At 36.4% G+C, this 14,118-nt stretch overlaps 1 protein-coding gene across 2 annotated transcripts in view; it reads right to left on the reverse strand.

The window, feature by feature from the left end:
- AKT3 (v-akt murine thymoma viral oncogene homolog 3) overlaps window positions 1–14,118 on the reverse strand; it is a 363,232-nt gene that overhangs the window by 168,483 nt on the left and 180,631 nt on the right. For both annotated transcript variants that reach the window (XM_011981159.1, XM_011981158.1), the window contains exon 4: window positions 7,955–8,066. In XM_011981159.1, the coding sequence (XP_011836549.1) occupies window positions 7,955–8,066 (112 nt within the window). The remainder of the gene's footprint in view (window positions 1–7,954; window positions 8,067–14,118) is intronic.

The following is a 14,118-nucleotide window of genomic DNA, read 5'->3' on the forward strand; positions in this document are numbered from 1 at the left end:
ATACCATTTGACCCAGCCATCCCATTACTGGGTATATACCCAAAGGATTATAAATCATGCTGCTATAAAGACACATGCACACGTATGTTTATTGTGGCACTATTCACAATAACAAAGACTTAGAATCAACCCAAATATCCATCAGTGACAGACTGGATTAAGAAAATGTGGCACATATACACCATGGAATACTATGCAGCCATAAAAAAAGGATGAGTTTGTGTCCTTTATAGGGACATGGATGCAGCTGGAAACCATCATTCTCAGCAAACTATCGCAAGAACAGAAAACCAAACACCTTATGTTCTCACTCACAGGTGGGAATTGAACAATCAGATCACCTGGACACAGGAAGGGGAACATCACATACTGGGGCCTATTGTGGGGAGGCAGGAAGTGGGAGGGATAGCATTAGGAGATATACGTAATGTAAATGACGAGTTAATGGGTGCAGCACACCAACATGGCACATGTATGCATATGTAACAAACCTGCACGTTGTGCACAAGTACCCTAGAACTTAAAGTATAATAATAATAATTAAAAAAAAAATACTAGGTTAGTTATTTCAGGTGTGCTGGTGAGAAATCCTATCAAATTTTGGCGGCGGGAGGAGTGAGGGGAGTAGAGACAGAATCTCACTATGTTGCCCAGGCTGGTCTTGAGCTCCTGGGCTCAAGTGATCTTCCTGCCTCAGCCTCCAAGGTGTTGGGATTATAGGCATGAGACACAATGCCCAGCCTCTATCAACTGTTTACTGAAAATATTTTCATTTTACTTTTATTCATGGAAAAAAGTTGTTTCTTAGCATTCATTTTCTTTCAGAACTTTGGGGATATCATTTCATCATCTTTGGAAATATTCCATTATCATTCCATTATTTGGGAACATCATTCCATTATATTTCATTATTATTCCATCCCACATATTGATACATTACCTTTTGGTCTAGGTGTTGCTGCTCTGAAAGCAAAGTACATTTTTTCTCTATCTATATTGGGGATTTTCACACTCTCTTTGTTTTTGAATAGTCTAATGAGATTAGGGATTTGCTTCATATTTTTCCTACTTGAGATTTATAGGACTTTTGAAACTATGGTTTGACATCTTTAGCCATTTTTTAAAAATTTCAATCGTATTTTCAAATGCTTTTTGCTCTATTCTCTCCTCTCCTTCTGAAGCTCCAATTATATATATGTAAGACATTCTCACTACATTCTTTTTATCTTACATTCTATTCTTACTTTTATTTTCTATCCTCTTATCTTTGCATGTTTCATTATAAACGTTCTGTTCTGACGTAGTTTTGAGTTCACTAATTGTCTCTAATGTGAGGTCTACTTTGCCATTAAAGCCGTCTGCTAGAACTCACAATTCCAAATGTTTTGTTTTCAATTTTAGAATTTCTATGGGGTTCTTTCTTTTTAATTTTACCTTGATTACAAATCAAAGCTATTATCCATTTGTTTCTTTTTTATACTTTCCCTCTGCAGAATCACCCAATCTTAATATACTTGAACATACTAATTAATGCATAGTTCTTTTATCTAGAGTTCCTATGAATATAATTCTATTGTCTGTTTTTCCCTCTGTTATTTTGGCCACATTGTGTTGAATTTTCGTGTACTCATTTTTTAACAAGTCCTGGACGTAGCACATGAAAATTGAGGTAATGTGAGGTCTAGGAAGACACAATATTCTGTTAGAGAGAATTTAGATTTGCTTTTAGCAAGCTCCTAGAAAACTAGCAAAGTTGAATCACCTTCACTCAATTTCAGGACTGAAATAATTTATAATTATACGTCAATCCTCTCAAAGCAAATCTATTTCCAGTTTACTCTTTCTAATAGGGCACAGTCCTTTAAGCTATCAATACCAAAACGTAGTGGTTTACCATGTCTCCTCTTTGGTAGATCCTAGATTCCAAAATATCACTCCTAGCTCTGGGAGCTACTCAAAATGTCTCCATCTCCAATACTACTTCAAGAACTAACAGGTAACCCAAAGGGAAAAGTAGGTTCACTCTCTGGGTTTCTTTTCTCAATAAAGTTTTGGCCCCATAAATCTTAGCCTTATCAGCTCTCTGGTGCCTTTTTAAAAAACAAAAACTAAAGTCTTTTCCAGCTTTACTCATGGTAGTTAGCTGGACTACTGACCCAAATTACCTAATTCATCATAATTCATGATACTTAAACTATAACCCTACACCATTTGGTGAGGATGGAGGGGTATGAGGGGTAATTCCTGCAAAAGAGTATCAGGTGAAAGTACCTGACTAACTGAAAGTGGGCATTCAATCTTCTAATTCCTAAGTAATGTGTAAAAATGTAATTAATTTGAAAAACATAATGGAGACCTCTATGAAAGAAGTACATTAATATTTTAAAAGTACATATACTACTTACGCAAAAATCAAACAATTTTCACCAACTGATTATTCATTTACTAATAAATATTTAATTAAATGTCTAATACATGTGTGCTCCTAAAGTTTAAATAAGGAATGGCTTAGGAAGAACTTACAGTCTGATGGGGGGGGCCTTGGTATTATGAGAAAGTATAATAAAATGTTATGGGTAAAATGATACAATTATACACTGAGTACAGTGGTGTTCTAACAATAATAATAGTTTGTGATGGGGACCCAAAGAGAAAGGTAATTCTTGAATGTAGATGTGCAAAATGAATTGGTACTGACCAGGATGAGCAAGAGACAAGCAAAGGATATGAGGTGTTCCTAGCAGTAGGGGCAAAAGGGCAAGAAGGAAAGAGCTACAGGTAATGTAAGAGCACAGTATAGCATTAGTACCTGGGAAACAACAAAGAGTTCAATGTATCTGGAACACGGTGGGGGTGAGGTATATGTGTACGCATGTACATTTGTCTCTGTATGTGAGTGTGAGTATAGTGGCCATGGCTGTGATAGTGAAAGTAGTTAGCTGTAAGAGAGAAAAATAATCTTTGTTTATATTGTGAATGGTCATGTGCAGCATAATAAAGTACATATACAAATCATATTTAACAGTAAATAAGTGAAGTGTATCCAATAAAATAAGGAAAAAAGGTGTATGTGCTATCATCAAAATTATTAAACATTGCTTAAAAACACAGAGAAATAACACATAAAACTATCAGAAATGAAGAGATAAAATTGTTATTGTCTGCAGACACTAGATCTACAAAAGAATAAATGTTCTGGGTTACTTAACCCCAAAGGTGATGGTATTAAGAAGTGGGCCTTTGTGAGGTCATGATAGAACTCATAAATTAAAATAGAGCATTTACAGAAAAGTCCTCAGAGAGTTCCTTTGACACTTTTACTAGGTGACAATACAGGGAAAAGACACCTTCTATGAACTGTGAAGAGGGCCCTCTATAGACACTGAATTTGCCAACACCTTGAACTTAAACACCTGGCCTCCAGAACTGTCAGAAATAAATTTCTATGGTTTATAAGCTACTCGGTTTATGATACTTTGTTGTAGCAGCCCAAAGGGACTAAGGCAAATACCATTTACAAAAGCATCAAAAAGAATAAAATACTTTAGGAATAAAGTTAACCAAGAAGGTGAAAGATTTGTACCCTGAAAACTACAAAACATTGCTGAAAGAAATGAAAGGAGACGCAAATAAATGGAAAGATATCCCATGTTCATGCACTGGAAGGTTTAATATTGTTAACATGTCAATACCGCAAAGTAAGCTACATATTCAATGCAATCCTTTTCAAAATCCTACAGCATTTTTGCAGAAACAGAAAAAACAATCCTAAAATTCATATGGAAACCATAAAGAATCCCAAATAGCTGAAAAAATCTTGAGAAAGCAAAAAGCTGAGGGCTTCATACTTCCTGACTTCAAAATGCATTCTAAAGCTTCAGTAATTAAAACAGTTTGGTACTGGCATAAAGACATATAGACTAATGGAACAGAACAGAGAGCCCAGGTAATAAAACCATATATATATGGTCAAATGATCTTTGACAAGAGTGCCATGACTAACACAATGTGGAAATATATTGGTGCTGGGAAAACTGGGTATCAACATGCAAAAGAATAAAAGTGGAGCCTTATTTTACACACACAAAACGAACTCAAAATGGATCGAAGAATAAATATAAGACATGAAATTACAAACTCCTAGGAAAAAACCACAGGAGAAAAGTTTCATAACTTGGTCCTTAGAAATGATTTCTTGATGCTGACAAAAGCAGTAAGAGATGAGTAGAACTATATCAAAATAAAAAGCTTCTGCACAGCAAACAACAGAACAAAACAGCAAACAACAGAACAAAACAGCAAACTACAGAATGAGAGAATGTATTTCCAAACCATATGTCTGATAAGGACTTAATATTCAAAATGTATAAGGAACTCCTACAACTCAATAGCGAAAACAAAAAACAGAAACACAAGTAAAAACTTGGCAAAAGACTTGAATAGACATTTCTTCAAAGAAGACATACAAATGATACACAGGTATTCGAAAAATGCTTAGCATTATGAATTATCAGGGAAGTTCAAATCAAAACCACGATGAAATATCACCTTACACCTGCTAGGATGGCTGTTATTTTTAAAAACCAACAACATAAAAAATAAATAAGTATCAGCAAAGATGTGGAGAAATTAAAACCTTGTACACCATTGTTGGGAATGTAAAATAACGTAGATGCTATAGAAAACAGTATGGAGATTCTTCAAAAAATTAAAAGTAGAACTACCATATGAACCAGCAATCACATTTCTGGATATTTATTCGAACAAAGTTAAATGAGGAACTTAAATAAATATCCGCCCTCTCATACTCATTGTTGCATTATTCACAATAGACAAGAGGTGGAAGCAACCTAAATATCCATCAGCAGATGAATGAATAAAGAAAACGTATTGGCCAGGAGTGTGGCTCATGCCTGTAATTCCAGCCGAGGGAGGAGGACTGCTTGAGGCCGGGAGTTCCAGACAAGCCCTGGCAACATAGAGAAACCTTGTCTCTACAGAAAAAAAAAAAAAAAAAATTTTTTAAATTAGTTGCATGTGCAGCTGTAATCTCAGCTACTGGGGAGGCTAAGCTGGGAGGATCCCTTGGCCCCAAGTTCCAGGCTGCAGTAAGCCATGATCACACCACTGCACTCCAGCCTGGGTGACAGAGCAAGACCCTGTCTCAAGAGAAGAAAGAAGGCAAATGTGTTACATACATACAATGGAATATTATTCAGCCTTAAAAAAGAAGAAAATCCTCTACTATGCTGCAACATGGATTAACTCTGAAGACATTATACTAAGTGAAATAAGACAGTAACAGGACAAACATTGTATGATTCCACTTATGTGACGTGTCTAAAGTGTCAAATTCACAGAAGCAGAAAGTAGAACGGTGGTTTCCAGGGGCTGGGGATAGGGGAATGGAGAGCTGTTGTTCAATGGGAACAGAGGTTCAGTCATGCCAGATGAAAACGTTCTAGAGATCTGCTGTACAACAATATGCACATAGTTAACAATACTCTATTATACCCTTCCAAATGGAAGAGGATTTCACATTATGTAATTTTTTACCATAATTTTTTAAAAGAATGCACTAATGTAGCTAAGACCATTTTTATTTAAAAAAAAAAAAGGGATATGTTGCTATATTAACAGTTAAAAATTTTATAAAGTTTATCTAATTAAAGCCATGTGGTGTTAATGCTAGAATACAGAAAGGTCAAAGGGGGAAAAAAGACTAAATCCTAAAAGCCCAAATATGTATATGTGTTATCCACAATCAGTGAGAAAAAAATGGATTATCTAATGAATGGAGATGAGACGATGGGCTTGCCATTGAGGAAAAAATAAGAGTCCAACCTTATATCATGTACTGAAATAAATGTAAGATAGGTAAGAGATATACATTTAGTTTACGACAGGTAAAAATTTTAGACTGGGCAGAATACTAAAAACAGAGAGTTTTTTCTAACTCACACTAACCCTAAGTCTTCAATGATATCTAGAGTCATATAGAATTTCCAAACACCAGATTCTAGAGGTATACAGAAATGCACAAACTAATGGCAAATATAAGTATGCTGTTTTTCATTTGTACTAATACTGTTTTTTCTTATAGTTATAAATGCAAATGAAAACTGATGGTTCAGAATAGTATATTATTACAGGAATAGCAGAGGACTTTAGAGTCTTAAGATCTGACAGAAATCCAGCTTTGTAAACACAAATGGCAAAACGAATTATGCTTCGATATTAAAAATCCACTAAGAATAACATTTTCAAAGAATATATATTGACATGGGAAAAGTTTCATTCATCCAGCCGGTCAATAAATACTGTGTTGGGCCATGGACTATGTGCTAAAGATTTTTTAAATGAGCAAGGAAGCCATGATCTTTGCTATCAAGAATCTTAAAGTTTAGTGAGAAAGGCAAACAAGGATTACAGTTATAATATACTTGACAGAAAAGGTACAAAGGAAAATATCTAAGTACCTAGCCGGGGAACCTGTCTAGTCTATAAGAGTCAGAGGTTTTGTAGGAAAAATAACATTTTAAGTTCAGATCTGAAAAGATACATAGGAATTAGCCCAACTTAGTGGTTATGGATTATGGGTGGACATATCAACAAACTGAAAGCTCAGTATTAATTATCAAGGGAGAAAAGCCCCTGGATCAATGGTGGGGAGGGGAGGGTGTACAGGGAGGGGAGGGTATGCGGGGAGGGGTGGAGCTCGGGGACCCATACCCAGAACGGTATATATACTAAAGGCCTAATAACATCTGTACAGAATAAGATTGGAAGTACACAAAAGAAAATATTATCAATGCTTAACTCTTTTCTATATTTCTTAATCAATCATACATTACCATTTACTCTACTGATCAAAAGGGTTATTAAAATAATACTTTACCATTGTGCTTTTATTAAAATTTTAGACAAGACTGTTAAAACTTAATGTATTCATTTGGCAAATAAGGCTAATAAGATTTAACTTCACAAAGCTGCTGATTAGGATCAAATATAACATGTACAGGATAACGGTTTTGTGACTGTGGTCGCTGGACCTAACTCAGTATCAGAGTGAGCGGATACAGAATTGGGAAGTAGTTGTAAAAACTGATAGATCAGGAGGAGAAAAACGTGGACCCGATGAAGTTAATGAGTTGGTTACTACAGTGTTGTCACTACCCACTTTAGCAATAATGACAGTCAATGTTAATTAATCCTCCCTCCCGCTCCTTAGACCCAATCTCAGAATCCTTAGCAACCTAGTGCTCCAGGCAGCCACTTGCAATTCATTTAGAATGGCATGTTAATTGCAATCTTTTGCTACCGCTAGCCTCAGAATTGCAAGTATGAATACAATCATACGATTTTTTAAAAAAGGTAGTTTGGCTAAAACATGTCTCTCTTTTTTGAGACGGAGTCTGGCTCTGTCGCCCGGGCTGGAGTGCAGTGGTGCGATCTCGGCTCACTACAAGCTCCATCTCCCGGGTTCACGCCATTCTCCTGCCTCTGCCTCCTGAGTAGCTGGGGCTACAGGCGCCCGCCACCATGCCCAGCTGATTTGTTTTGTATTTTTTTAGTAGAGACGGGGTTTCACCGTGTTAGCCAGGATGGTCTTGATCTCCTGACCTCATGATCCACCCGCCTTGACCTCCCAGAGTGCTGGGATTACAGGCGTGAGCCACCGTGCCAGGCCAAAAATGTCTTTTTAAATGTATATTTTAACATTTAAATGTTCTGTTTCTCTGAAAGTATATCTTCTAGCATGCCCAGAGGTTCTGATGTATTAAATATTATTTTGTAAGCCACCGTTATTCATGTATTATGCCAGAACCAAGAATTTAGAGACTATAGCATTTAAAAAATGTATTTACATATATTTACAAATAATAAAGTCAGACACAAATACATTAGATGGAGTGTTGCTTTTTCACAAAATGAAAACAAATGAATTTCTTACCTTTCCTCTGGAGTATCTACATGAAATGTTCTCTCTATAACAGTGGTCCACTGGAGACATCTGATTATAAATGTGTTTGGCTTTGGTCGTTCTGTTTTCATTAATTGGCATTCTAAGAATAAAATAAAATGTTTCTTTAAATATGGATATATTTAAACCAAGAAGTAAATACTTGAGAACTACAGAGTTCTATTTTAAACAAAACCCAGTGTGAACTCACAGCTTTCTATGGATCTCCACTCAGTATTATTCACAACCTGACGTTAGTCTTCCTTTCCAATCCTTCACCCATTCTGGCCACATTAACCACCTCAACTGGACTATGTAATTTTCCCCAAACACATCTTACCCTTTCCTCTATTTATGCCTTTGCTCCAGCTGTTCTTGTTATCTGAAATACCTCCCCCACTTATTTTATCTCTATCCATATGCATCACCTGCAGTCACAATAATTCTGATCCTTGAAGGTCCAGATCAAACATTATTCCTTTCATGAAACCTTCCATAACACCTGGCCCTAGATTGGCCATTTCATCCTCTCAATTCTCATTACTTATTACCATATCCCTCATTTGTCACTTACCATAGACTATCTTACAGTATTACTTATCATTTTAAGAAAATTACAAATATCACTTATCCTTACCTAGATTATAAGCTCTTTGACAATATAAACTGCCTGCAACTCTTAGTATCCACAGCCCCGAGAGCTAGTCAGTCTGAATGTGATTAAATTCTGTTAGTGAATAACTAGGAAGATGTCAAAGAACATGAGCCTAAAAGTATGGATTCTGACACTGGTGTGCCTGGATTCAATTATATTTTCATACCATTAACTATACAAACTTGGACAAATTAATTTAACTCTCTAGTCTTCAACAGCTAAGTGGGAAACAGTATCTACATCATAGAATTGACGTAGGAATTAATAATAAACTCATGTAATATTAGCATAATATGAGACCTGTAAGCTTTCGACAAACATTTGGCATATATTTGGCATATTATTTGGCATATATCTGAGCTGGGTTTTAAAGGATAAGTGGTATTGGACACCAAGAAAAAAATAGGGTAGAGTTGTCTGCTGACTCTGCTCTTTTCAAAGAAATTAATTTATCTCCATTGAAAACTTCAAGTCTTTTCTCAGTGCTTATCTGCTGTGTCCTATCTCCATCATTAGCAACTATCAACCACCATTTCTGTCTTTACAGTTCCAATTCATTACTCAGATTAGCTGTGGTTTTTTCTTTTTCTTTCTTTTTTTTTGAGACAGAGTCTCGCTCTGTCACCCAGGTTGGAATGCAGTGGCGCAATCTCGGCTCACTGCAACCTCCGCCTGCTGGGTTCAAGTGATTGTCATGCCTCAGCCATCCAAGTAGCTGTGATTACAGGCATGCACCACCACATCCAGCTAATTTTTCTAATTTTACTAGAGACGGGGTTTCACCATGTTGGCCAGGCTGATCTCGAACTCCTGACCTCCAGTGATCCACCCGCCTCGGCCCCCCCAAGTGCTGGGATTACAGGCTTGACCCACCATGCCCAGTCCCAGATTAGCTCTTTACTGGCCCTTTACACTGAGAGAGATCATTCACCCAAAGGTCTCTGCTTAGTTTTCTTTTCTTTTCTAACAGTTTTCATGTTTTCAGTAATCATCTCTCAGTTTACCAATATCAAAATCCAAACTTTTTTCACCATGGAGTTCTACTTTAACACACACATGTCTAAATACGTAGTGAATATTTCTACCTGGTTGAATTACTGGACCACCCCTGAAACCAAACTCAGTATTTTCCCCCTAAAATGCATTTCTCCTCCCGGTTTGCATAATTTTTCCATCACCTAGGCTGAAAGATAAAGTGATCTTCCTTTTTTATACTATTTGTCATTACAGATGCTCCTTGACTTATGACTGTGTTAAATCCCAATAAATCCACTGAAAGTCAAAAATACTGTGAGGAAAAATGCATTTAATACACCTAGACTACCCAAGATCATAGGTTAGCCTAACCTACTTTAAACACGCTCAGAACACTCACATTAGCCTAGAGCTAGACAAAATCATCTAACACAAAGCCTATTTTGTAGTACAGTATTGAATACTACACATAGATGGATGTTTTGTCGACATGATGAGATGTGAAAACACAAAAAATAAGAGCATCCAGAAAAATGCTGGCAACACAGTACACTGTAGAGTATCTACTGTGCATGTTGTGATCCCGTGGCTGACTGCGAGCTATGATTTGCTGCTGCTGCCCAGCATCACTAGGGAGTATCACACAGCAAATTACTAGCCCAGGAAAAGACAAAAATACAAAATTTGAAATACAGTTTCCACTGAGTGTGTATTGCTGTCAGGAGCATGGTAAAGTAAAAGACATCATTACACTGAACTACTGTAAGTGGGAGACCATTCATAACCGGTTTTCCACTGCTGTAATTCTAGTTCAGATTCTCCGTGCCCAATGCCTAAACCTCCCAGCTGCCCAAAGACCGGATTCTTCCTGTTTAGAGATGCTGAGTGACTACAGAAGTTAAAGACAGAAACTGTGCTCTGGGAGACATCTGAACATGTCCGAACGTGAACTCTTGATCTCTCTCATCCCTGCTCCTCCTTCTGCCAACCTCTACTATGGCTTTCTCTAGCTCACACGACACCTCCATCCTTTCAATTGCCCAAGCTGAAAACCCAAGTATCCCCTTCAAGTCCTCTCTTCTCTGACATCACATTCACTCCTGCAAATCCTGGTGCTTCTACTTTAAAAACATAACCTGCTTCTGATAACTTCTCACCACCTCCACTACCTCAGACTAAGCCATCACTGTCTCTCACCTGATGATTCCAAAAACCTTAGAATAGCTTTCCCCTGCCCCTCACTGCAGTCTGTTCTCAATACAGCAGCCAGAAATCTTCTTAAAATGAAGATCTGCAAAAAAGTTCTGCAGTGTTTCAGTTCAGTAAGAATAGAAGAGTAGGCCTTTAAGTGATCAGCAGGTGTCCTACGTGATCTGACCCTCCCACCGACCCTACTCAAGTTTCTGACCTACTTCCCTAGTACTCTCTTTCAGGCTGCTCTGCCAGCCACCCTGGCTTCCCTGCATTTCCTCAACAATGCACTACACTCTTTCTGCTTTAGAACTTTTTGCCCTTTGCCTAGCACTCTTCCCACCCCACACATCCACACAGCTGCCTACCTTAAACATCCTATTTAATACTGCAATCTGCACCCCTTACCTAGGACTCTCCCTCCATCTTCTCTTACCTGCTCTATTTTTTATTTTCCAAAGCATGTTACTATTTTCTAACATTTGATATGAAGTTTTTTAGTATCTTTTTTGCTTACTGTCTTTTCAACTAGATTGTAAGCTCCATTCACATATTCTTAGCACTTGGAACTATGCCAGACACACAGTACTCAATAAATATTTTCCAAATGAATGAATTCTGGTAGTAATAATCCAACAAAGAAGGTAATGTTGATGCTACCAAATGATAATTTCTAAAGCAATGTTCCTACAGAAGCAAGAAGGGATTAAATTTACTAGACAAGTAAAGGGGTAGCTCTAATCAGGAGTATAAATAGTTTAGTAATGAAATAAGAGAGAAGATATAAGGGCCCAAAAGCAATTAGGAGTACAGAAGCAAGTAAAAGCTGGTAGAAATTATTTTCTCACTGCTTCTGTTTTGTTTTTTTTTTCAATGAATTAGGATATAAAGCCATCGGGAATAGGCTGCAAAAGGATTCATCGGGCTTTGAAGAAAAAAAGATATGAAATAGCACTCTGGGAAAACGAAAGTACAGACAGACTAGGGAAATCTACCATGACGGCCAAGAAGGATGAAGGACCAACCTGAATTTAATAATGAAGAATTTAAAGTAGTAACAGAGATCATGGTTGTGTATTTTCTCTCAAATATATTCAGCTGCATGTGTACAGGTGAGGAACACAGAGTAATGAATTTAAGCAAGGCTGTATTTTAACCAAGTAAGTTTGTCAAAGCAAGAAAACAGAAAAGAATTGAGAATCCAAGGCAAGGGAGCAAGGCAAGGGAGTAATTACAATAATCAACTAAGAAATTTAAAAAGGGTATGGAGGAAAGTGAGAACCTGCGGATGTGCAAAATAATGAAAAGGTGGTAGAATCAACAGGTCACAAAATCTATTATATCACAATTCAACTCTGTATAGCAGCATTACATACTTTTTGAAATATAAAAGTTAAAAAATACAAAATATAGTATTCCATAAAAAATAAGCAAAAACAGTGTTCATTTGAAAGATGTAAGTTTTAAAATACCAAAGACATTATACTAATTTGTACTAATAAAGAGCCAACCAATTCCTATGACTGACTCTGCCCATCAGTCTGATTCTCTTTGAAGCCAACTGTTACTCCCCATATCCTTCTTTTCAAAAGTTCTATTAAATTTCCAGCCAGTAGTTCACGAGCTAACTTACTTAAAAGTTAGGAATTGTGTGCACAGTTCTTCTTATAGCGTGTAGGACAGTGATAGGACATAGGAGTATATAATAAATACTTGATGACTGGGCAACTGATTGGCTTTAAATGTAAAGAATGGAGGACAGACACTTAAATGAGGGGCGTGCCCAAGAGAAATACTCAAGAATGAACTATGGGGTACAGAGAAATACAGCACAGAAGCAAAGAAAGAATGCCCAGTCTGAGGTTCACTATTTCAGTTTTACTTCAGATTCCCATTATGGTGATATAAGGTAATTAAGATAATGGACTTTGCAATCAGAATAAGAAATTCAAATCCAGGCTCTAACACAATCAGCGGTGTGATCCTTTTGAAAGTACTTTACATCTAAGCCCTCAAGTTCATCATCTTTAAAAGCACTATCATGAATTAAAAGCACATTTTCAACACCATATCTAAATGAAGTTTAAATGCTATAATTTAAAGAACTTCTCAACACCAGACTTTTAGGAGCTAAAGTGCCGTTATCAGATTCCAAATATCAATTACCATAATTTATAAGGCTGCTGAAAACAATAAAAGACATTACTTTAACTACCATTCTCAAGCAGATCACTGAAAAGGAATGGCTTAGAAAAGAATAAAATTCTTGTATTTATGTATGCAGTGGTTTGGAAAAATATTAAAAGAGTAACATAATGACTAAGTAGTTATGCACAACTTGACTGTTTTTACTAAATTTGCTAAGTATCCATGAACCAAATGATATGTATGAAATGTCAGTTACGGGCCAGGCACTATGCAAAATGCTGGGCACACAAAAATGAATAGGAAACTCTATGAGCTCATAGCACACACCATACTACTAATCACTCTACCCATGTAATTATAAAGTAGTATTTCATTTATGATATAAAGGATTTGATCAGGTCCTCTGAACCCTCTAGTCCAACAAAAATAATGTTACGTGTAATTACAAATAAATAGTATAATAGAAATAAACCTGTATTTTATAGATCTCAGTATGAAATACTCTACAAACACATTCAATCTGTATACCAAGATATTCAAGTGGTAGTTGGATGACTACCAAGAGAATATCACAATGTCTTATGGTTTGTTGCTGTACAAAACAAATATAACTTAAAAAGCTGAATCCAAATTCAAAAAAGTTAAAACTCTAAATTACCATGTTAAAACCAGTGATCAAGTAAATAGAAAAACTTTTGAGCTCTTGCATGTTCACAATAAGGAATCAGAAACACATGATTCTTAAAGGAAATGGTGGTTAATACATGGATTAGCCAATACTTCTTTAAAAGAGTATTTTCCTTTTATTCCCAAAGCAAGGTAGGGCAATTTAAATTTTAAAAATCAGAAGTAGAGTTCTTTGTAGATTCTGGATATTAGCCCTTTGTCAGATGAATAAATTGCAAAAATTTTTTCCCATTAAGTTGCCTGTTCACTCTCATGACAGTTTCTTTTGCTGTGCAGAAGCTCTTTAGTTTAATCAGATTCCATTTGTCAATTCTGGCTTTTGTTGCCATTGCTTTTGGTGTTTTAGACATGAAGTCCTTGCCCATGCCTACGTCCTGAATGGTATTGCCTAGTTTTCTTGTAGGGTTTTTATGGTTTTAGGTCTAACATTTAAGTCTCTAATCCATCTTGAATTAATTTTCGTATAAGGAGTAAGGAAAGGATCCAGTTTCAGCTTTCT

Source organism: Mandrillus leucophaeus, unplaced genomic scaffold (genome assembly GCF_000951045.1).
Source record: "Mandrillus leucophaeus isolate KB7577 unplaced genomic scaffold, Mleu.le_1.0 Scaffold220, whole genome shotgun sequence".
NCBI classification, from domain to species: domain Eukaryota; kingdom Metazoa; phylum Chordata; class Mammalia; order Primates; family Cercopithecidae; genus Mandrillus; species Mandrillus leucophaeus.